The 26,700-nt window shown below is 32.0% G+C and overlaps 1 protein-coding gene across 1 annotated transcript; it reads right to left on the bottom strand.

The window, feature by feature from the left end:
- Positions 1-1,303: 1,303 nt before the first annotated feature.
- LOC128551191 (uncharacterized) lies at positions 1,304-24,387 on the bottom strand. Its single transcript, XM_053531792.1, has 5 exons — positions 24,280-24,387; positions 13,234-13,343; positions 7,609-7,689; positions 5,618-5,753; positions 1,304-3,492 (listed from the first exon to the last, which is right to left on the bottom strand). The coding sequence occupies exons 3-5, from the start codon at positions 7,680-7,682 to the stop codon at positions 3,343-3,345; spliced, it is 360 nt and encodes a 119-aa protein (XP_053387767.1). The 5' UTR covers positions 7,683-7,689; positions 13,234-13,343; positions 24,280-24,387; the 3' UTR covers positions 1,304-3,342.
- Between the last annotated feature and the right edge of the window lie 2,313 nt (positions 24,388-26,700).

Raw genomic sequence — 26,700 nt, 5'->3', positions numbered from 1 at the left:
ATCATAGTGATACACATCACAAACCAATAGGCGTCAACTATCGAAGTCGCACTATGAGGTTTTGCAACTGTAGACAAAAGCGTTTTCTAGATATTGAGCGGAAACTGTTTTCAGTATCAAAGCCACAATGATGATAGGCAACGGTGAACATAGGCAATCGTCCTTTGAAGACTGTACGGCAAGGTCTAATTTATAATTGACACTTTTTTTAAGTCAAATGTAATCGGACCTGCCTGCCCCATACTATAAAATCATATAATGATCATAGGGAATCATTCCTAATTTTGACTACGACTGTAAGATCATGAGTTATATAGTTACAGAGTCGATACTTTTTTCAGACTCTAGGTCATAACGAACTTGGCAAGATATCCGCCCTAGATAGTTTAAGACTGTACGTCCAGGTATACTTTAACTATTGAATGAAACCATTTTCCAGTCTCAAAGTTATTGCGGTCTTGACCTTTGACCAACTGACCTCTAAATTACAAAGGTAATCTACGGATCACAGGCAGTAATCCTGAAATGTTTGAAGCCGAAGGCTAAAGCACTCTTACGACAGCCAAAATGTGGGGTAATCTACTGACCAACCATCCTATGAAATTTAAGACTTTTGGTCCAATTGTTCAAAAGTGGAAACCGTTGTCAGTATCAAGATAACTTGATCTTGGTGCTACTGACCCCAAAACAAAAGCGTTTATCTACAAACCATAGTGAATTAGCGTATTAAGGTTGACAGCTAAAGACCATTCTATAGTTACATAGCAAAAACAAAAACGTTTTCAGTCTGAAGGTCAAGATCACCTCAACCTACTAAGCCTCAAATATTACAGGTCTTCTATTGACCACAGGCCACCACCCTATGAGCATAAGCTAATGCATTCTTCAGCTTTCAGTCAGTATGAAGGTCACTGTGATCTTGACTTTTTACTTACTGACCCCAAGAACAATCTGGATCATCAACTGACTACAAACCACCATCTTTTGATGCTTGCAAACTGCATACTTGAGCATTCTTAAGTAATTAATCGGAAAACGATTCTAGCTCCAAGGCCACTTTGATCTTCACATAATGACCCTAAAAACAAGTAAGGGCATTCGGTGACCTCAGACTATTATCTTCTGAAGCTGCAAGTTCTGCACGTTACGCGGACGATGGTAGGCTCAGTGTTATTTAGTAATCAATCGGAAACCGACGGACTGACAGACAAACGGGACGGTCCAATTACTATATGCCCATCCTTCGTAGGCAGGGGTGGGGGTGGATGGAAAAATTGAAAATGAATAATATCGCTTTCTGACAACGATTTTTATTACAAAAGTAGCACAACAAACATATGAATGATTTACCGTCTTACAATAATTTGTGTAAACAGTTATATTTGTTAAAAGTCAAAAGAAAAAAAAAACAACAAAATAATGCAGTCATTTGTATTTTGTGTATTAATTTTCTTTTACTGAAAATAAAATATTATAAGATGTTTTTAAAAAAGTTATAATATAAATTATTTATAGTAACAGCAAAGGAAAATTAGTCTTGAAAAATATCTAAATATAATATAAGTCCACAAAAAATTCCTAACCAGGAGAGATAGGTCAAAATATAAGACGGAGTGTCGTCGAGGCTTTATAAGTGGTGGAAAATACATATTACATTCGATTTGTAGGTGTAATTTGACTTGTCTTTACCTGGTAAGGAATCTTGTGTGGACTTAAGTTTTTTTTTAAGATTAACTTCCCTTTACAATAAATAACTTATATTGTAACGTTTTTATAATTTGCGGTATGGAAAAGCAAGACCAATTTTCTGTGGTACAACATAGCTGCTACTTCCAGTTTTTTGTTTGTATTTTAGGTTATCTCTATCGAGTTAGGAATTTTCTGTTGACTTAGTAAATAAAAAATTGATTTCTTGCGGAATTACTGTCCTTTGCTGCTACTATAAATACATTATTCTTGAAACTTTTTGACCTGGTTGTTAGAATTAGAATTGTCAATGTTTTATCGAAACTAAACTAAAACACGGATTCTATATTTAATGTTCATTTTTATTAATCAAAGTATGGAATTCCATCGTTTATGTTTAAGTACATGCAAGAGTCTGAGTCTATACTTTTAATGTAAGCTTTTGAATATATTTTCTGATTTCCAACAATAGCGTTTAGAAAGCAATCAATCAAACACGGATTTTCTTCTTGGAGTAGCGATTATATTTTTTTCATAAAAGTGAATTATGTAAAACTCTTGAGAAAAGAGAAAAATGTTGTTTCGACAATATGAATGGTTACAAGACGTATGAAAATAAAGGAAAAGTTGATCTGAAATACATATGTACGTTTACAAATGTGCAATGAAAAAATTAATTAAATTATGGCACTGATTACATAAAAATGGTATTTCATTCTTCTTTATTGTACTAAAATTAAGGATGGAGACTTGTGAAAATTCATACGAATGTATCGAGGTATAGCATGCTGATCAAGAAATGCTGCTACATTTTGAATATAAAACAGCAAAGTTTCATCTTAAGATATTTATGAATATCAATTTTGTAACCATGGTCAACGTAATTCTGTGCAAATGTTGTGCCTTTAGTTAATGAAACAAGAAACATTCTGTGCAAATGCTGTTACTTTAGTTAATGAAACAAGAAACTTTTACGTATTTAAATGTATTAATTTCAGAGGGAAAATGTCGAAAGGTCGAATCATTGTTCACTTCTTTAAGACATGTTTAATCTTATTAGTTTTAGATCTTTAATCTTTGTTAATATTGATTAATTGATGTTTTATCATTTTCTTTAACATTATATTTAGATCTTTAATCTTTCTTAATATTGATTAATTGATGTTTGTTAATATTGATTAATTGATGTTTTATCTTTTTCTTTAACATTATAGTTAGATCTTTAATCTGTCTTAATACTGATTAATTGATGTTTAAACTTAAATTTGTTAAAAGGCTCATTATACAGGCATTTCTTTAACATTTTATCGAAAATAAATTACATTCCTTTAATTTTCGTAATGAAGCATGACCATCAATGATCTTTTTTGAGGTTACTAGTACATCTTCCTTGCTGTTAATGCACAGTTACACTACTTTAAAACTAAAAAAGTAACCTGTCACGCTTTTGTAGTGTATTCTATTATGGTTCATTACAAAATGTACAAAATATCTAAACTGGTAAAAAATGAACGTAAATAACGATACAGAATATTTTAACTAGGACAAACAGAATTATCTAAAACCCACCTTATTGAAATTCAAAATAACATAACACGCCAAGAAAAAATAGTACAGACATCAATCTTTTATTTGTTGAAAACAGTGAGTGTTCGTTTATATTTCAGCAGCATTTTTTGTGTATCTGATCTTGTGAACGTAGCCTGGATGTTTGATTCCATCGAGAGTGGAAATATAGATGTGTCTCCACGCGGCAAAGTCAGTTTTAAGTTTCAGTGTTCCTACCTTTTTGCCTTCAGCTAGCATCTGAAATGCACACAAACACGCGTAACGACATCAAATAGAAAGAAGGCGGGGTATACATTGGAAAATCTTTAATATTTGTAAATATAAAGGCATATCAAAATAAAAATGTAAAATAGTTGTGACTTTGAATAAAAGCAGATTTATATGAACTTTCGATTTCCACTACCACCCCTCCAAAACAAGAAAAGAAAAGAACTTTACGGCACTTCCAGTTAGTAGTAGCAGAGAATGTATTTTTCCTTTGGTCAAAATGTCAGTGGTTCACCAAGGGAAGGAGTAGACTAACAGACCTTGAACAAAGAATTGCAATATGTTAACTTAGACTTAGAGAAAGAGTTTGCTTATCAACACTTTTTACTGAAGATTATATGCATTAACATGGTGGGCTAGCTAGTATACTAGGCCACACAGTCTTCCTTCTTGCTAATATTACTTAAGTACTGTGTTTATGCATCCTTAGATGACGTTTAGAACCAAACTTCTCCGACGTTATATTATGATTTCTAAGTTTTCCAATCCATATAGGAAAGTGAAAGTAGATTATCCTTTGTGTCAAAAAATATTTCTGTGACACGAGTCAGGGAAAGATAAAGGTTTAAAAAGATTGATTTGATCACAATTACTCATATTTCTTTTTGTAACATGCAAAAAATATGTTAATTCTGAAAATTTCACCTCCTCCGCGGGAAAGCATTTAAGTGTCTGTACAATTATCCAGAATCGGCTAGTTATCAGTTCCTAGTATAGAGGTCAGACGGAATGAGTGGCGTCACGCTCTTTGTATAGAATGAAAGTCGTCATATCTCATTTTCCATACGTTTGCCTGACGAGATTGAATAAAAATGTGCCCGTCGTCGTAAGGATATGTGTTTTTCAAACGTCTCTTAATAATAGTTGCGTCTATACAAAACAGATGGCGATAACATTTATCACTAAATTTTTAGGGTAAAGTAAGCGTTGTTACAATACTTTGATAGCTTCTTGTCCGTTCAATAATTTAATTTAAAGATTGTAAGTGAAATTTTGAATGACTGTTTAGTTCAGTGATAGATTTGTTAATAAACTTTTGTGTCCGGTTATACATGTTTTTTATTGGTTATGAGTACTTGATACGACGAAGATTTTAAATGGAGTTATTTTTTATTTGATTTTCATATTCTTATTGCAGTTATTGAAGCATAAGTAGTAATTCAATAAACGTTCTAAGCCTAGACATATATCAATTTGGGAACTATTTAATATGTTCATGGGAAATGTTATTTCGGGACTTATTATTATTACTTCTCTTTCATGTTTTGGTTGCGAAAAAAGATGATAAAATGTTTGGAACCTTGTTAAGGTATTAGGCCCCTAATAGTAATGTTTAAAAAACGAAATTTGCTTGGTATATTCTTACAGTTGACCGTGCTTCTCGCTTTGTGGCAAATTTTTAAAAAATATTTACCGTGCCGTTTTTATAAATTTTGTGTAATTTATGATATTTCCTCAAGCTCAAGTAGAGACAAATTTCAAAGTGGCGGCCTTTATCCAAAACGTTTGCAGAGAATTCATTATACCATTATTCTTTATGAAAGAAACATCAAACTATTGGTAAACAATTATCAAACTTAAAATAAAACTGCCAATAAAAAAGTTGCATGGTACATAAGAAACAGTCAGCTTTTACTATTTCCTCATAGTAAAGATGGTAGGTGCATGTTTTAAATGTGTTTGTTATATATCCTAACCATTACTTGTCTTGTTTCTTTTTCTTTGCTGTTTTTGTACATGTACGTATCTGTTTTCTACAGGTAACTGCAAATTACCCAACATAAATCAGAGGTGGATGACAAATGATTTCAGACACAACGTCTTTTGTCAAATCGTCACGGACAACATACGCCTCGCTATGGGGTCGAACTTAAAACCCTGTGATGCGTAGATTTGCATCCTCCTTACAGACCTAAGCAGGCGGTTTTTGAAATGAAATAAGCAAACAAATGTAAATTTCTAGAAGAAATCTCATTTTTCGTAGCTCAAAGTAGAATTTTCCAAAAATATTCAATATGAAAATGTCAAAAACTTGCTTGAATACAATATACCACCTATCGCCCTCGTATGAATTAACTCCAATTTCTATACTTACTACTAACGAGTTATCCTCAAGCAGGAGTGAAATCTTGAAGATTTTTTCTGAAATGAATTGAACATCACTGCTGTCTACGGCATCTGACCATCTAGTGCCCTCATATTCCTTTAAGTCTATCTTTGTTTTATAGACTCTAGAAAGAAAATGTTGACGTAGTTATTAAGATTTCAACAGCATTATTTAACTTTATTTACATGTAAAGTCAATAAATTTTCATCAGACAGGAATCTGTAACGCCATTGTCTTCTTGAAGTCAAGATAAACTAAGATTAATGTAAAAATATCATATTAGACTATTTAATTGATTGGCCGGTAATAACACGTATATTTATTTTTGCACATACAATATTCCTTGTCTTAGGGACCTGTGTCACAGACTTTTGAAATAGGTATTTGCATTCAAATTCATGTTTCGCCGTCATATGGAAATTGAAAGGAAGCTACACCGTATTAACCACGAAATAAAAGTTCTAGTTCTTGTAATCGGTTCCATGTAATAATATGCAGCTGGGAGTGAATCCTCGAAAAATTAGTTTGCCAATAACATTAAAATGATTGAATTACTTGAAAACTTGTTTACAGGAAATATCCTTCTGAAGTTGTGAGACCTGTTTTGAAATAAGCATTGAGCGAAACAAATGTTAATATACAAGGTTGAAATAGGAGATGTAACTGGAGCTAAAATATTAAAACATAACATTTTGCTCTCGAACTACGGTTCCAATATTCCAGTGACTGAACTAAATTGGCTACGTAGAAAGATTTTCAAATTGTTAGATTTGTTCTACAGTTCAACATCCATCTTGCACTCTCATGTGTATTTTCAAACTGAGCAGTCTTATTTTAACTAAATCATCACACTGCTTTAATTAATGGAATACGAAAACGGTACAAATTTTCCGGTCGGTCCTTTTCGAGGAATTGAGTCAATATCCACGGGAGTTAGTCCCCCACGAATATTAATGATTTCACAGTATCTGAAATGAAGAACACAAAAGTGTTCAACCAAAACTACCTTCAATTAAAAAAGCGCTTTCTTCTAACTGAAGTGTTAACTGAATAATTTCTTATTCGAACTTCAGAATTAATACACCCATTCAGTTGATTATCACTTCCTACCAAATTACTTTTTTATTGTTTTATGCTTACGTTATTAACACTAACAAATCTATGAAGAACGTATATCGCAGACTCAATCAAGTTATACTTAAGGAACACAACCACTACTTAGTGGTATAAATGCGTGATCTGAATTTACATTGAGGTTCTTTCTCAAATAATTTAAGGTTTAATTTTTTCGTTAACCTTTTTCGTAACGACGTCATTTTGCTTTTTTTTTTTTTAGACCAACTACTAAAGACATACCTATGCAATGATTAAGATTCTGCGTTCGCAAAGGATTTTGAATTTCTGACTTAAATTTAAAAAAAAATCATTTTGAAAGGAATGTTGTTGAATCAGTTCGTCGAGGAAACGGACGTCTACATTTTTAATTATTTCAAATGGTATTATGACTTGTCGATAATTTTATCCCAGATCTAACGACTGCTGGTTAAGACTGGTTATCCGACTACCAACTGAACTTCTAATAAAACTTCACTTGGCAACATATTCAAATTATTTTATCATGTTTAGTATTATACAGAACGTCAGGCTATCTTTTATTTGGCCAATACGGATTTTTAAGGGCTATTTCAAATAAAAATACTAAGAAACTCGACATTTATATTTTCTTTGAAGTGTCTAAGAAATTTAAACCTTTAAGACAATTGCCCAGTATTCTTTCATTCTTTCTCTGTGCCTTAATATGTATGTCTGTCTCTCTGGCTGTATGTATGTATGTATAATTTTCTTTAAAATAGTACCTCATTTAAAAATATGAAATAAGTTTCGCATATTAGCTAATCAGTGTATTAAAAATGATATAACTTTTCTAAAGATAAAACATTGCATTAAAATGTTTAACATGTTAAAATAAGTGAAATTACTTCATCTCAACCCAGTTGCCTGCTCTAAATGTAGGGTCTGTGTTGGGATTTACTTGACATAACATCACACCCATGATCCATCTACAAATAGAATGCAAAAAAATCATATGCTAGGAAACGAATTTATTCCAAGAGTAGTATAAACAAGATGGTTCTAGATCGCTCGCCTTAGAGAACGATTGTGTAGAAGGTCACACATTGAAAATGTATGCGATGGGCTAGTTTTTCTCAATGCATATAAGAAATATTTTAATTAAGAGTTTTCCCTAGTTTTGGACCTCAGTCACCTCAATTTGACATAAATGTTGTAGAGACAAACATTCTGACAAAGATATTTTTTTTCTTTTCCGAACAATAAAACGTGGATAGAAAAAAGGATAGATATGCAAACAGATTTTGCAAACATACAAAAACAAAGCAAAATGTTTGGATTAAATAATCAAAATTACTTTTATTTAATACTGAGATTCTGGCAAAGTTTATATTCAAGAAAAATGTGGCACCTAGAGCGTCAAAAAGCTTTTTTTTCTTTGATTTGACATTGTAGCACAGTTTAATATCTTAGATTATCCATTTAAATTTGACCCAAAATTCATACAGACAAACATTCTGATGACGTTCTGTGACATTTTTGTTGAAAATGATGTCTCTAGAATGTTAACAAGGCTTTTCTATTATTTAAACTAGTGAACGAGTAGCATTATTTCAGGAACCAAGTTTTAAATTTGACTTATTTGATAAAAACAAGCATTCTAACAAAGTTTATGATTACCAAGTAGAAATGTCGCATTTTGAGTTATAGTAAGGTTACCCTATGCTTTGACCTACTGACCTGGTTAAAGTCCCCCGGTAACTCAGTTTTAAATCTGACCTAGATTAAAAGGATACAAACACTCACTCTGGCTTTTTTTCCGAGAATCAAATAAAACATGTGGCTTCGAGAGTGTTTTCTATGGTCTGACTTAATCTGAGCTAGTATTTTTACCGCAGATAATTCAGTTTCAACCTTTTCCTCGATTGCATAGAGACAAGCATTCCTATAAGTGTTTACGAATGCTAGACAGAAATTTGGTTTAAGAGTAATAATAAGATTTCCTTTTTCACCGATTTACCTAGTGTTTGTCTCCAGACGACCAAGTAACAAAGCTTTTATTGAGGACAATATTCCGTATTAGTTTTAATAAGAATAAGTTAGAATTGTGACTTCTAAAGTATTATCAGTGCTAACGACGTGTGACAGCAGACAAAGTTGATCACAATAGCACACCGTCAACAGTGTATGCTCAGATGAACTACTAGCAAAACAGTTTAAACACATAAACACAGAATATATTATATTTTGAACGTTGTATATCTAACTTTTTCTTATTTCATATGTTGAATTAATTACTTACCTGCATTCTTCTTTTAAGATAAAAAAATTGCTATCAAATAAGACATGAAAAAAGTCTAATTTCTTTCAAGTTCGCAAGATTAAAGTAATAGTAGAATATGCATTTTAAAAGTTTAATGAAAGGACTTTCATCCCCGACTGGTTAAGGCTGTTAAAAACTCACATACATTTCACCATTTAGACCGAATTGTCTGCCAATGTGCCCGTCCAAGCCTTCCATAATTTAAGCAAGATCAACACGTGTTCAAAAGTGTGTTTGGGTGAATTATCGCGTAATAACATCAGAACTAATCGTGGGCTTTATGCAAAACTATTGTTACAGTATATAAATAAAGAACAAGATACAATAGTTTTGTGCTAAACCCTTGTAATTGCGTTTGGTATATAAACGGTCTTTAAATAGAGTGTAAGAAATTCGTTTGCTTCTAGTTCTACTGATATTGAAAATGTAAGTTTAGATGGAGAGGGAAAGCACAGTCATAGGTTTTAATATTCGAAAATAAAGGAATTAACAATTTGATTTTCAGGTGTAGCCATTCATATTACAGAATCATAACTTAAAAGAAAATTGTCATCATTTTTAAACTTTTAAAGGTTTTGTGATAGCAATAAAATGAATATTTGACTAACTGTACTTTCAACCTAAAGGATAAAATGATTTTATATTGTCTTGTTAAGAATTAATTTAGACAATAGTTAAGATTACATTATTCGTTACTTTGCGATGTTCCAAAATATAACTGTTAATGTTTTGTATGGAAACGTATATGGTACACCCGGATGATGTGTTAATGTAAGAGTATTTATGTCGGCGTAGTGTAAAATAACACGGTATGTCGTGGGTGGTTTATTAAGATGTATTGTCTACATAATTAATACAAGTTTACCACTAAATTCTATCCGACATATCAACATAAAGTAATCTTTTCGACATAAGTTATTTAGACTGTGCCATGGTTTGTAACTTCAATGACCGAAGTTATTAGCAGAGCTACCGGCGCCGCGAAGCGTCGCATTACGGTTAGACGTACGAAAAAGAAAATGAAAATAGATACCTAACTGTGTATACTATCGAGTTGAAAATCCGTGGTACTTTTTGGAATCGGTGTTGTTCGGATTTTTTCATGTGCACTATGCACATAGTAATTAATCAGTAAAGACGTCAGCAGACGCTTACTGTTTACAGTTGACAAAAGCGTCTCGCTTACTACTTTGAATATTGAATAAAAATGTAAATGAGCATTTGATAATAAGAAATTAGTGCTAAATACATTTTGTACGACGAGAAAAAGAAATAAAATACAATATTTTCATTTTCAAACAACTTTCGACACGCTGCCATTACTGAACTTTTTTTATATACTTATGTTTGCCCTGATGACGTCATAACTCCACAGTGGTGTAGTGGTTAGCGAGTTCGCGTTGAAATCCAGAGATCGTGAGTTCGAACCTCACCTGGACAAGATCTTTTTTAAAATTCCTTTTTTATTTCAGGTCTTTTTTTTGTATTATTATGAGTGTTGAAAATACTGTATACTAAAGTCATTCATGTGAAATTGAACAAGTGTTTATAGTTTTAAAGTCAGGTTCCAATGTAGTGCCTGTGCAGTAGTCAGGAGACATAACTTCTTAAAAAAAACAATACAAACTTTAGGATCAAAATATACAGGCATTGAACTGTGAAAAGCAAATAATGCTCTTCTCCCCGTTCGCATATATTTCATCCGTTAGCTTTAAAATCACTGACCAGAGTTTATAAAAAATAACCTAAAACTATTGGTGATGAATTATCAATAAACAACAAAGGTTCTTACTGCCATCCCTATTCTCTAGTGCTAAAAGATTAACCATAAAAATGCCATAGATTGTTTACTTAGAAGTTCAGTAAATAAACAGCGGTTTTCGAGAATTTTGGCAAACACTGTTTTTCTCTAGGTAAAATTCTGATCATTAACTTTTAAAAATTGCTAGTCTTTTGGGTTGAAAACAAGCTTTGTACAGTCATGTAAATGATTGTAATTTTCCCATACCAGGCGTCTATTATAGCAGTATTTTTGACTGAAAGTTGGACACATTCTTCCTTCGAAAAAGAACCAAAATTTGACAATAATGACATTTGAGAATTTTACAATAGTCATTTCAAGGATTAGGTAAATTCAAATTTCTATTAATTTTGGAATTGGAACATTACATTTTTACATTAAGTCCTCATTGCCAAACATTCACACGCAAAGAGACAGAATTCCTTTGGCTATTGGCCTAATGAGATTCTGTTAGGTTTGAAATTTTCAAGGTTCAAGCTTTTCAATTTGAAGGAGTTATCATGTGTGACTGGTTTCCAGTATGATAATAATATATGTAAAAATTTTGATGCAGTACGTTTTAATAAGAATAACAAAAATTTTCAAATACGTTTTTATTTCTCTATCTTGGTGCCGATTTTAATCTATATCGAACTTTCTTTTGATTATATATAGAATATCTTTCGAGTTTTCCCATGTCAAGATTTAATCTTGATGCAGTCTAAAACATGCATTCAGAAATCATGAATTATCTTTAATACTTATAATTTTAATAGATCTAATAGAACATAAACTTCCAAAATGAATCCATTATTCCAGATAATTCCAACAACACTCCTTTAATTTTTAAGGACACTGGTGATTTTTCAAGGGAGCTCTGCCTTTTAGGTAGCACCTAATTTTATATTAAATTGTAATTTATTTTTGATTAATATATATGTAAGTTTTAGGTATTTAAAATTGAATAAATTTTTGAGGCAAAATTGTATGTCACCTAACTACCCCTATGTATATATTATATGAGTATTGGTGCACTGACTTTAAAATGAACAGACCAATACTTCAGTCAAATCCAAACCTCGTTGGACCGACGGCCTGATCGACGGACGCGCCCGACGTAGGTTGCTTTTTCGTCGGACCGCAGTGACCGGCTAATAATTGGAGAATATGCCTTGAAAAATTGTTCAAAAAGTTGTCAAATTTGCATGTGTTTTAGTTCTGTTATACTTTACTTTCACTGATCAATTTAATCATTTTTATTGATCCAGATGTAACAGTATTTAATTAGGCAATGCGTGTCATATTCGGTCGCATTCTAGAATTTTGTTCCCTTACGTATGATGGTATAGTTCTGCCACGAGATGTCTCACAATTTCGAATTATAGACGGAACTTTAGACCACCGGATGGTTCCAATATTTTTACGAAAATTAGTAACAGTCATTACACAGAGGCCATAATAAATACAGTTGCAAGTTGCCCATGTTTCTTTTTTCTCAAATTTCATAATATCTGTGTCCGGTCCGATGGAAGTTGGTCGGGATGTACAGCTGAGGTCTGTTAGGTTTCACGATAACTGAGACTGAAGTTTGAATGTTCTACAGTAAAAATTTTCAGATGATTCCCAAGTAACTGCATCATGTATGGTAATGATTTTCAATTTTCAGACCTCAACAACCATGGCATAGAGGCCCAATCAAGCTTTTGTTGCCCGATCAGGCTAAATTAACGAAAAGAAATTATTGTTTAAGTTAATAATTAATTTGAAAACAATTTTATAGTTTACATCCCATGTCCTTAAAAATGTAACATGCAACATTACATTATGTTAGAAGCTAACATCAGTAAACTGCAAAGAGCAAACTTTTGCGCCAGAATTCTGGGAGTTTTACTTTCACTTCAGATGTAGATATTATGTTAATGAAACAAAGCCTCTTGAGCAAAAATGTGAATATTGTATTTTGATAAATAGTATGTGTTTCTAACACGCAAACAGCTGAAGAAATATAGGACTTTTAAAGAAAGTGAATAGTTTTAAGATATGCGACACATATTCGTAAAATTCTGAATTTCTTTTAATAAATCTAAGCCCACGAAATAATTAATACGACAGGTAGACATAATTTTTAACATCTTGGCAAGTTTTTTATACATGTCGTCTTAGTTTTAGACGACAAGTTGAGTTCTTTTTTAACGTCTTGACCAGATTTTCACAACATATTTTTTGACGAGTTGTGGAGTTATATGTCGTCATGTCGTCCAACAGAATCTCGACTAAACCATATAAACATCTAACCAGGATGTACGATATACGTTTCCATAGTTTTGCATACGATAGCGTAGCAAAATCAAAAGGCTCCGGAATAATCTGTCCGCTGCAGAGCCCTATGCATCTTTAGATTTGGTGCAACATAATTATAATAATACTTACTGTCGCACATCATCAGGCCATATTGGAATCGAAAGAAAAGTGTCTATTTGGACTCCAGCTTTGAACGTTACAGGAATCTCCCAACTGGGTGCGTTCTGTTCAACCTTTAGCTAAAAATGATACGTTAAAATGTGTTGTGGTATGTAACAAAATTAGCATTTATCAAAACGAATAAACCATATCTTAACATATTTAACCTATGCATATGTGCACAGAGGAAACTTTAAATTAATCGTAATACACACACACTATATATATATATATTATATATATATATATAATTATATTTTTATAAATATTTAAACCAAAGGGAAGTGCTAAGAATTACATGTATACAAAAAAGAAATACATCTTAGAGGTAATAGTAACTATTGAAAAAAGAGTGTCAAAATCTCACAATATACACACTGTTATAGCTAATTTCTTTACACTAGGATCTGTTTTTGCATATGTATTTTTTGGCCGATTTTAAAAACGTTATGATATAAATTATTTATAGTAACAACAAAGGAAAATTAGTCTTAAAAAATATCTAAATATAACATAAGTCCACAAAAAACTCCTAACCAGGAGAGATAGGTCAAAATATAAGACGGAGTGTCATCGAGGCTTTATAAGTGGTGCAAAATACATGTTACATTCGATATGTAGATGTAATTTGACTTGTCTTTACCAGGTAAGGAATCTTGTGTGGACTTAAGATTTATTTTAAGATTAACTTCCCTTTACAATAAATAACTTATATTGTAACGTTTTTATAATTTGCGGTATGGAAAAGCAAGACCAATTTTCTGTGGTACAACATGGCTGCTACTTTCAGTTTTTGTTTGTATTTTAGGTCTCTATCGAGTTAGGAACTTTCTGTTGACTTAGTAAATAAAAAATTGATTTCTTGCGGACTGTCCTTTTTACTGTCCTTTGCTGCTACTATAAATACATTATTCTTGAAACTTTTTGACCTGGTTGTTAGAATTGGATTTGTCAATGTTTTATCGAAACTAAACTAAAACACGGATTCTATATTCAATGTTTATTTCTATTAATCAAAGTATGGAATTCCATCAACGATTGTTTATGTTTAAGGCTGATCACTACCAAATAGAGTGTAAGCCTCCGCAGGTCTAGTCACAAGTAGTCCAAATATATATAGTACTAATCTTTTTTCCTTTCCTAGTGCATTTTCTCGACAGCAACGTGCTTACTTTTGCCCTACCGTGTTTCAGTATGTATCACTTTGCATTCTGAAATCGGCATGTTCCTGTCGCATGCTGGGTAAAATGGCGGCGTAAGAATTTAATGTCTCGAAAAGAGAAACTGAAAGAAGCGGAAAGTAGTAAATTCAGCGGGTTGTGTTTACCGAACTGTAGTTCTCTTATATAAAAGTTAACACCCCCTTTTCTTTTTGTTTTTCTAAAGTAGCGATCTAGTGCTTTATAGGAATATAAGTTTCTGAAAATCTGATATGCTAGAAAATGTCGAAAAACCGTTATGAAGTAAGTAAGCGTTTAGAAAGCAATCAATCAAACTAGGATTTTCTTCTTGGAATAGCGATTATATTTTTTTTTTCAAAAAAGTGAATTATGTAAAAATCTTGAAAAGAGAAAAATGTTGTTTCGACAATGAAAATAAAGGAAAAGTTGATCTGAAATACATATGTGCGTTTACAAATGTGCAATGAAAAAATTAATTAAATTATGGCACTGATTACATAAAAATGGTATTTCATTCTTCTTTATTATACATTGTACTAAAATTAAGAATGGAGACTTGTGAAAATTCATACGAATGTATCGAGGTGTAGCATGCTGATAAAGAAATTCTGCTACATTTTGAATATAAAAAAGCAAAGTTTCATCTTAAGTTATTTATGAATATCAATTTTGTAACCATGGTCAACGTAATTCTGTGCAAATGTTGTGCCTTTAGTTAATGAAACAAGAAATATTATGTGCAACTGCTGTTACTTTAGTTAATGAAACAAGAAACTTTTGCGTATTTAAATGTATTAATTTCAGAGGGAAAATGTCGAAAGGTCGAATCATTGTTCACTTCTTTAAGACATGTTTAATCTTATTAGTTTTAGATCTTTAATCTTTGTTAATATTGATTAATTGATGTTTTATCATTTTCTTTAACATTATATTTAGATCTTTAATCTTTGTTAATATTGATCAATTGATGTTTGTTAATATTGATTAATCGATGTTTTATCTTTTTCTTTAACTTTATAGTTAGATCTTTAATCTGTCTTAATACTGATTAATTGATGTTTAAACTTGAATTAGTGAAAAGGCTCATTATACAGGCATTTCTTTAACATTCTATCGAAAATGAATTACATTCCTTTAATTTTCGTAATGAAGCATGACCATCAATGATCGTTTTTGAGGTTACTAGTACATCTTCCCTGCTGTCAATGCACAGTTACACTACTTTAAAACTAAAAAAGTAACCTGTCACGCTTTTGTAGTGTATTCTATTATGGTTCATTGCAAAATGTACAAAATATTTAAACTGGTACAAAATGAACGTAAATAACGATACAGAATATTTTAACTAGGACAAACAGAATTATCAGACACTTGCTAATATCCATGCTGAGGCAATCCGTGTTACTAATGACCTTTTTATATAGGAACTGTTATTTTGTAAACAACAGAGAAAAATGTATCTAAAACCCACCTTATTGAAATTCAAAATAACATAACACGCCAAGAAAAGATAGTACAGACATCAATCTTTTATTTGTTGAAAACAGTGAGTGTTCGTTTATATTTCAGCAGCACTTTTTGTGTATCTGATCTTGTGAACGTAGCCTGGATGTTTGATTCCTTCGCGAGCGGCAATATAGATGTGTCTCCATGCGGCAAAGTCGTCTGCTTTAAGTTTCAGTGTTCCTACCTTTTTGCCTTCAACTAGCGTCTGAAATGCACACAAACACGCGTAACGACATCAAAAAGAAAGAAGGTGGGGTATACATTGGAAAATCTTTAATAGTTGATCTCTAAATATAAAGGCATATCAAAATAAAAATGTAAAAAAAGTTGTGACTTTGAATAAAAGCAGATTTATATGAACTTTCGATTGCCACTACCACCCCTCCAAAACAAGAAAAGAAAAGAAAAAAATTATTCCTGTATCTTTTGTTAATAACAACTCTCGGGAAGTGTGTGAAATATGTTAAAGGTCCCTTTTAGGAAGACCTGGTATACTACCAATCGTATTGATAGTGATAATAAGATTTGAGAATTAACGCTAATGACTATCATTGTATGTAATTGGTGCATACATTTATAATTAGGTTAAATTTGTAAAAGGAAGGCAACAGAGACCAAAAGTTAAAATAAATGTTTGTTGTTGAATGACATAATGTTGTACATTCTCTCCGCGCCTGTAACGTAATAAAGCGCATAAGCGTCTAATGTCCATTTCATGCTTGCGACTAATAAACATTTACTCCACAAAATTCATTTTGAAACTATTTCTGAAATGTCTAGGTCTGCAGCTCTCAAATATGGAAATATCTAACATCCGGGGCATATACTGATACTTTGAGGCAACATCAAATTGGACCTTTAGAACGATATATCCATATACCCTTGCTCCTTTAGCGACCTCTGTGGGATTTGTATTTATTTCGACTTTGAATATTTTCTTAGATTAAAAGCTAATATATCGTGCTCAAGCCCAGGTGTTTTCAAATCGTTAGAAAATGCTAAAAATTGACTCCCCATTGGCAAAAGTAAATATTTAGCGTTTATGCATTTAGACGGATTGAACCGTCCGCATGACCGCTGACAATAGACATTTGCAAATGCGACTTTCTTTTTCAAGTTCTTTTAATTTTCCTTTTTCGCAATCAGCTGCATGATCTGTCAAATATTGCAAGAGATAGAAATAATTGCAAAAAGGAATCTTTTGAAACTAACTGAGTTTGTTATTTTCATCAAAATAACAGGACATCGTTGTGCATTAATCACAGAGGAATGGTGGCAAGTCCCATTTGGAGGGGAAATTACATTCCATCAACAAAACTATGGAGGAAATTGTGTTATATTACAATTTTTTGTAATGTCGTGAAATATACAACTTATTGAATGGCTTGCCGGTCTGCAGTTATAACTTAGCTTTCAGGCTCTAGGCCATTTGTACTATTGACCCGCAATTAACGCAATAGTTATATTAAATGAAAGTTTTCTGTGTTTAGGCTTTTATATGTTTACCTGAAGTGTAATTGTTTGACGTTTTTTTATCAATTTTCAGTAGTTCTGATGATTAATAAAGTATTTGACTGCCAAAAAAGCATTATTAACTTTAATATATGTACAAATATAACTGCATTTCTTTTTACTCATGATAGTGATGCTTTAAACTGAAATCCTGTTAGTATTTTATTGTGTATGATTCATACAAACAGCAAGTACTTTACGGCACTTCCAGTTAGTAGTAGCAGAGAATGTATTTTTCCTTTGGTCAAAATGTCAGTGGTTCACCAAGGGAAGGAGTAGACTAGCAGACCTTGAACAAAGAATTGCAATATGTTAACTTAGACTTAGAGAAAGAGTTTGCTTTTCAACACTTTTGACTGAAAATTATATGCATTAACATGGTGGGCTAGCTAGTATACCAGGCCACAGAGTCTTCCTTCTTGCTAATATTACTTAAGCACTGTGTTTAAGCATCCTTAGATGACGTTTATAACCAAACTTCTCCGACGTTATATTATGATTTCTAAGTTTTCCAATCCATATTGCGTTGCAATATCATAGTATAGGAAAGTGAAAGTAGATTATCCTTTGTGTCAAAAAATATTTCTGTGACACGAGTCATGGAAAGATAAAGGTTTAAAAAGATTGATTTAATCACAATTACTCATATTTCTTTTAGTTACATGCAAAGAATAAAAATAAAATTTCACCGCGGGAAAGCATTTAAGTGTCTGTACAATTATCCAGAATCGGCTAGTTATTAGTTCCTAGTATAGAGGTCAGACGGAATGAGTGCAGTCACGCTCTTTGTGTAGAATGAAAGTCGTCTGACCTCATTTTCCATACGTTTGCCTGGCGAGATTGAATAAAAATGTGCCCGTCGTCGTAAGGATATGTGTTTTTCAAGCGTCTCTTAATAATAGTTGCGTCTATACAAAACAGATGGCGATAACATTTATCACTAAATTTTTAGGGTAAAGTAAGCGTTGTTACAATATTTTGATAGCTTCTTGTCCGTTCAATAATTTAATTTAAAGATTGTAAGTGAAATTTTGAATGACTGTTTAGTTCAGTGATAGATTTGTTAAAAAACTTTTGTGTCCGGTTATACATGTTTTTTATTGGTTATGAGTACTTGATACGACAAAGATTTTCAATGGAGTTTTTTTCTATTTGATTTTCATATTCTTGTTGCAGTTATTGAAGCATAAGTAGTAATTTGATAAACGTTCTAAGCCTAGACATATATCAATTTGGGAACTATTTAATATGTTCATGGGAAATGTTATTTCGGGAATTATTATTATTACTTCTCTTTCATGTTTTGGTTGCGCAAAATGATGATAAAATGTTTGGAACCTTGTTAAGGTATTAGGCCCCTAATAGTAATGTTTAAAAAATTGCATTTGCTTGGTATATTCTTACAGTTGACCGTGCTTCTCGCTTTGTGGCAAATTTTTAAAAAATATTTACCGTGCCGTTTTTATAAATTTTGTGTAATTTATGATATTTCCTCAAGCTCAAGTAGAGACAAATTTCAAAGTGGCGGCCTTTATCCAAAACGTTTGCAGAGAATTCATTATACCATTATTCTTTATGAAAGAAACATCAAACTATTGGTAAACAATTATCAAACTTAAAATAAAAATGCCAATAAAAAAGTTGCATGGTACATAAGAAACAGTCAGCTTTTACTATTTCCTCATAGTAAAGATAGTAGGTGCATGTTTTAAATGTGTTTGTTATATATCCTAACCATTACTTGTCTTGTTTCTTTTTCTTTGCTGTTTTTGTACAAGTACGTATCTGTTCTCTACAAGTAACTGCAAATTACCCCACATAAATCAGAGGTGGATGACAAATGATTTCAGACACAACGTCTTTTGTCAAATCGTCACGGACAACATACGCCTCGCTATGGGGTCGAACTTAAAACCCTGTGATGCGTAGATTTGCATTCTCCTTACTGACCTAAGCAGGCGGTTTTTGAAATGAAATAAGCAAACAAATGTAAATTTCTAGAAGAAATCTCATTTTTCGTAGCTCAAAGTAGAATTTTCCAAAAATATTCAATATGAAAAGTCAAAAAGTTGCTTAAATACAATATACCACCTGTCGCCCACGTATGAATTAACGCCAATTTCTATACTTACTACTAACGAGTTATTCTCAAGCAGGAGTGAAATCTTGAAGATTTTTTCTGAAATGAATTGAACGTCACTGCTGTCTATGGCATCTGCCCAACTAGTGCCATCATATTCCTCTAAGTCTATCTTTGTTTTATAGACTCTAAAAAGAAAATGTTGACGTAGTTATTAAGATTTCAACAGCATTATCTAACTTTATTTACATGTAAAGTCAATAAATTTTCATTAGACAGGCATCTGTAACGCCATTGTCTTCTTGAAGTCAAGATAAACTAAGATTAATGTAAAAATATTTTATCAGACTATTTATTTGATTGGCCGGTAATAACACGTATATTTATTTTTGCACATACAATATTCCTTGTCTTAGGGACCTGTCTCACAGAATTTTGAAATAGGTATTGGAATTCAAATGCATGTTTTGCCGTCATATGGAAATTGAAAGGAAGCTACACCATATTAACCACGAAAAAAAGTTCTAGTTCTTGTAATCGGTTCCATGTAATAATATGCAGTTGGGAGTGAATCCTCGAAAAATTAGTTTGCCAATAACATTAAAATAATTGAATTACTTGAAAACTTGTGTACAGGAAATGTCCTTCTGAAGTCGTGAGGCCTGTTTTGAAATAAGCTTTGAACGAAACAAATGTTAATATACAAGGTTGAAATATAGAGATGTAACTGGAGCTAAAATATTAAATCATAACATTGTGCACTCGAACTACGGTTCCAACATTCAAGTGACTGAACTAAATTGGCTACGTAGAAAGATTTTCAAATTGTTAGATTTGTTCTATAGTTCAACATCCATCTTGCTCTCTCATGTGTATTTTCAAACTAAGTGGTCTTATTTTAACTAAATCCTCACACTGCTTTAATTAATGGAATACGAAAACGGTACAAATTTTCCGGTCGGTCCTTTTCGAGGAATTGAGTCAATATCCACGGGAGTTAGTCCCCCACGAATATTAATGATTTCACAGTATCTGAAATGAAGAACACAAAAGTGTTCAACCAAAACTACCTTCAATTAAAAAGCGCTTTCTTCTAACTGTTAACTGAATAATGTCTTATTCGAACTTCAGAATTAATACACCCCTTTCAGTTGATTATCACTTCCTATCATATTACTTTTTATTGTTATATGCTTACGTTATTAACACTAACAAATCTATGAAGAACGTATATCTCAGACTCAATCAAGTTATAACCACAACATGTACTTAATGGTATAAATGCGTGATCTGAATTTATATTGTGGTTCTTTCTCAAATAATTTAAGGTTTATTTTTTGTTAACCCTTTTCATAATGACGTCATTTTGTTTTGTTTTTTAGACCAACTACTAAAAACATATCTATGCAAGGATTAAGATTCTGCAACCTAGAGCGTTCGCAAAGGATTTTGAATTATTTCTGACTTAAATTAACAAAAAAATCATTTTGAAAGGAATGTTGTTGAATCAGATCGTCGAGGAAACGGACGTCTACATTTTTAATTTCAGGTGGTATTATGACTTGTCGATAATTTTATCCCAGATCTAACGATTGCTGGTTAAGACTGGTTATCCGACTAACAACTGAACTTCTAATAAAACTTCACTTGGCAACAAATTCAAATTATTTTATCATGTTTAGCATTATACACAACGTCAGGCTATCTTTTTTTTGGCCAATACGGATTTTTGAGAGCTATTTCAAATAAAAATACTAAGAAACTCGACATTTATATTTCCTTTGAAGTGTCTAAGAAATTTAAACCTTTAAGACAATTACCCAGTATTCTCTCTTCCTCTCTCTCTCATTCTTTCTCTGTGCCTTAATCTGTCTGTCTGTCTGTATGTATGTATGATTTTCTTTAAAACAGTACCTCATTTCAAAATATGAAATAAGTTTCGCATATTAGCTAATCAGTGTATTCAAAATGATATAACTTTTCTAAAGATAAATATTGCATTAAAATGTTTAACATGTTGAAATAAGTGAAATTACCTCATCTCAACCCGGCTGCGTTGACTAAATGTTAAAAAATCTATGGCGGGATTTGCTTGACATAACATCACACCCAGGATCCATCTACAAATAGAATGCAAAAAATATGATATGCTAGAAAACGAATTAACATGAACAGGCTCAATCAAACCGAGCCTGCAACATTTTCGTTTTTGTTGTGTTGAACGACCTGTGGAGTTTCCACTTTTTCTATTTTATTCCAAGAGTAGTATAAACAAGATGGTCCTAGATCGCTCGCCTTAGTGAACGATTGTGTAGAAGGTCACACATTGAAAATGAATGCGAAATCATTTTGAATTGGGCTAGTTTTTCTCAATGCATATACTCATTAGGAAATACATATGTTTAAGACTTTTCCCTAGTTTTGGACCTCAGTCACCTCAATTTGACAAATGTTGTAGAGACAAACATTCTGAAAAAGATATTTTTTTTTCTTTTCCGAACAATAAAACATGGCACGCCGATTCTTAAAAAAAGGATAGATATACAAACATGCCAAAACAAAGCAAAATGTTTGGATTAAATAACCAAAATTACTTTTATTTAATACCGACATTCTGACAAATCTTATATTCAAGAAACATGTGGCACATAGAGCGTCAAAAAAGCTTTTTTTTTCTTCTTGATTTGACATTGTAACACAGTTGAATTTCTTAGACATTTTTGTTGAAATATTTCAGAAATCAGGAATGAAGTTTTAAATTTTACTTATGTGATAAAAAACAAGCATTCTAACAAAGTTTATGATTACCAAGAAAAAAGTCGCGTTTTGAGTTATAATAAGGTCACGCTATTCTTTGATCTACTGACCTGGTTAAAGACCCCCGGTAACTCAGTTTTAAATCTGACCTAAACTAAAACGATACAAACACTCACTCTGGCTATTTTTCCGAGAATCCAATAAAAGATGTGGTTTCGAGAGTGTTTTCTATGGTCTTAATTAATCTAAGCTAGTTTTTTTACCTCAGATAATTCAGTTTCAACCTTTTCCTCGAATGCATAGAGACAAACATTTCTATAAGAGTTTACGAATGCTAGACATAAATTTGGTTTAAGAGTTATAATAAGATTTCCTTCTTGACCGATTTACCTAGTGTTTGTCTCCAGACGACCAAGTAACAAAGCTTTTATTGAGGGCAATATTCCGTATTATTTTCAATAAGAATAAGTTAGAATTGTGACTTCTAAAGTATTATCAGTGCTAACGACGTGTGACAGCAGACAAAGTTGATCATAATAGCTCACCTTCAACAGTTTATGCTCAGATGAACTACTTGCAAAACAGTTTAAACACATAAACACAGAATATATTATATTTTGAACATTGTATATCTAACTTTTTCTTATTTCATATGTTGAATTAATTACCGAACTGCATTCTTCTTTTAAGATAAAAAAATTGCTATAAAATAAGACATGAAAATATCTAATTTCATTCAAGTTCGCAAGATTAAAGTAATAGTAGAATATGCTTTTAGTACTACTTACATTGAAAATGTATGTTTAGGTGGAGAGGAAAAGCACAGTCATAGGTTTTAATATTCGAAAATTAAGGAATTAACAATTTGATTTTCAGAAAAAGTTTTATCAGACGCATTGATTTTCAAACGTCAGGTGTAGCAATTCATATTACAGAATCATACCTTAAAAGAAAATTGTTATCATTTTTAAACTTTCAAAGGTTTCGTGATAGCAACAAAATGAAAATTTGTACTTTCAACCTAAAGGATAAAACGATTTCATATTGTCTAGTTAAGAATTAATTTAGACAATATTTAAGATTACATTTTTCGTTACTTTGCGATGTTCCAAAATATAACTGTTAATGTTGTGCATACGATAGCATAGCAAAATCAAAAAGCTCCGGAATAATCTGTCCGCTGCAGAGCCCTATGCATCTTTAGATTTGGTGCAACATAATTATATTAATACTTACTGTCGCACATCATCAGGCCATGTTGGAATCGAAAGAAAAGTGTCTATTTGGACTCCAGCTTTGAGCGTTACAGGAATCTCCCAACTGTGTTTGTTCTGTTCAACCTTTAGCTAAAAATGATACGTTAAAATGTGTTGTGGTATGTCACAAAATTAGCATTTATCAAAACGAATATAAAACATATCTTAACACATTTAACCTATGCATATGTACACAGAAGAAATTTTAAATGAATCTACTACTTACAAAAGTAATTTGCTAAAACAGCTTAACAAATGCAACTTTGACAATGTGTTATGTTGATAGAATAACGAAATAATAACATCATGCTATCCTAGTATTAGTACTGTTTTAACAATATAAAATACTAAGGTTTATTTTCTCTACTATATAGCAACGCTGAGGTCATGTTGACATATTATTTGAAGCTATACAGGCTACAATTGTTGACCTAATATTTGATCTAAAAAAAAATACTTCAGAATCGGAATGATACAGCCAGACGTATATATATATATATATATATATATATAATGTAATTGAATATGTCGTATGATACAAGTGGAAAAGTTTAGGGCACAATAACCTGGATATGCTCTCAACTTACTTTGATTTCTGCCGCACTACTAAATTAAAAGATACAAACCATAAATTTCTTGACATTGCTTATATGTGTGTATTTCCTTTCTATTTTGAAATTCAAGAAGATCAGAATTAGATCAAAATGTAGATTAGATACTGTACCGGTGGCTGGAAGGTTGTTTGAACAGACACCTTCAAAGCATACGCATATCCTTCCTGTATACCCTGAACCTCCCAGGAAGGCAGTAAGCCCTGGCATTTGCCTGTCTTTATAGACACGCGACAGCCAACATATTCGTTCTAGGAGATATTTGAAAATAAGTTTAGAAATGCTATCAAATATCAAACATGTTAAGAATCAACCAAGTATTTGAATGGCTGGTATTTCTATGGTACCTCATCCATGTAACTGCTCGCGCTGATTAATATTAAGTGATTACTTGTGTTATAAAGTTCATTCGAAACAATAGCTAAATATATTATAAGATAGTCCTTATTTAAAATTCGAAATAAAATTGTATTTAATACAATTATGGATTTGTCTTTAATCAAAATATTATTCATTGAAGAGTGAAAATTAACATTTCGATGTTTGAACGGAAAACTGTAGTAACTCATAATTTTAAAATTGTTCAGGAGAAGGCAAAAACATCTTATATAACATACTTTAGTATTCTTTTAAAGTGTTTCAGTGCAAATTAATGTCAAACTATATTGTTCATATACAATTTTAAAAAAGTTACTAAAATTATGGTAGTTTACGTGTGTTAGAGATACAATTGGAGGGTATTACTTTTATTTACATTGTCTCGTGTCTTTGGTAAGAGTGAGGTTGGGTGCGCACCATACACCGGTTTAAGCTCCCCAGTTGTGTTTTTGCCACTGACCGTTCCAAGGCGGTGCCCCACTGTGTTCCTTTGTCTGTTTGTTTTGTCCTAATGTGTTGGCTTTGTGTGTGTGCGCGTATATGTGTATGTGTGTGTGTGTTTGTGGTGTGCGCGTCTGTGTGCTGTGGGTTTCGTTTTGGGGAGGCTGCGTTGTTTGGTACGTGGCATTCCCTGTTTGATATTTGTCTTTGTTTTAAACAAAAATATTATTGATAAAAATTTGAATTACGACAGTTTTATAACTGAAATTAGTATAAAGTGACAGAATCTTTTGATGGAAAACTGTTGTAACTTGAGTTAAGTCAGTGTTGCATAACTTATTTCTGTTAAAAGTAGGTTAAAACATAAACACTAAGAAATATAAATACATACTAATAAACTTTGATAATGTGGCAGTTGAGTTCAATAAGTCCAGGGGCGTACAAAGATAATCCGTCATAAAATTATATACTGCAGTATATTTCAAAGTAATTATTAGTTACATGTACCTGTATTGGAAAAATAAACAGTGTCGATTGTATTGAGGTCAACTGCAACATTATCAAAGTGTCTTAATATAATAGATCTATTCGTAACCTTCCAGTTACTTATTCACCACGAAAGTCAATATTTCGTTAATTTTAATTTAATTGTCATCTCCTGCATAAATCTTGAATATGTTGGCTTGGTATTCATATTATATATTGTTAAGATAGAAACCCAAATTTATATTGTATTTTTACAGAAGATTCACAAGGTACATGTAGATGCGGAATGAAGTACTGGTTTGATGTTGATTGTGGACTTCATACTTTAGCTCCACTATTCGGAGAATGGAGGTGCTATTCTACTCGCTCCGGCAGCGGCCTGTCATTTTCTTGGTTAAAGTTTTTCGGCAACCTTTGTTTTTCTGTCATTTCTTTGTTACTATTGCTTGTATCTTACTATAAATTTACATAATGATTTCCAGTTTACAATCAAAGTATATGCAGGGGCTGGCCCATTATACCCAAGGTCAAGGTCACCAAGGTGTTATACTTAGGTTATTTTTAAGGTTAAAGGCTTTCTGTAACTTTTGTTTTTCTGCCATATCTTTGTTACTACTGCTTATATCTTACTGTACGTTCAAATAAACATTGTCCAGCATACAAACAAAGTATTTGCAGAGTCTGAGCCCATATTACCCAAGGTGAAGGTCAACAAGGTGTTATTTTTAAGGTTAAAGATTTTCGGTAATCTTGGTTTTTCTGTCATATCTTTGTTACTAAATTCTGTTCCATTCCAATGGTTTACCCTAACTTCGGTGTCATGTGACAAAACTACGACACTTATCGGCAAAGTAAACATGGTTTGATAAACTAAAAAACGTCACCCTCGAGAATTTAACGATTTTTTTCTGCTTTGTCAAATATCCAAATAAAAGGCAAAATTATATTTTCAACGGCAGTCTCCCATTGTAATTTCTTGTCGCCATTGGAGTTTGCTCTCTAAATTTGAAGTATTACGGGAAATTTCACGTGAATTTTATCGGGAGCGGCTCAAAACTCACTTTATTACATGCGAATGCATGACTGAACTGTATTTTTGTATTTTAAAACAAACAACAACATTGAGCACGTTGTTTAATAATAAATGTGAATAAACTCACTTGTAGCTTATCAAAGGCTTTAATCACTCCAAAGTTCTTCCAAGACTTCCAGTAGCTCTATCCAATCCT

This window comes from Mercenaria mercenaria, chromosome 19 (assembly GCF_021730395.1).
Source record: "Mercenaria mercenaria strain notata chromosome 19, MADL_Memer_1, whole genome shotgun sequence".
Lineage (NCBI taxonomy): Eukaryota > Metazoa > Mollusca > Bivalvia > Venerida > Veneridae > Mercenaria > Mercenaria mercenaria.
This window is presented reverse-complemented; position numbering and strand designations above follow the sequence as displayed.

What these genes read in the sequence shown, in the direction of transcription:
- LOC128551191 (XM_053531792.1), bottom strand. Translation starts at nt 7,682, where the DNA reads ATGGGTGTGATGTTATGTCAAGTAAATCCCAACACAGACCCTACATTT. An exon ending in GGCAACTGGGTTGAGATGAA is followed by an intron (nt 5,754 to 7,608) that starts GTAATTTCACTT and finishes TTTTCTTTCTAG; the next exon opens with AGTCTATAAAACAAAGATAG. An exon ending in TTGAGGATAACTCGTTAGTA is followed by an intron (nt 3,493 to 5,617) that starts GTAAGTATAGAA and finishes TGTGCATTTCAG; the next exon opens with ATGCTAGCTGAAGGCAAAAA.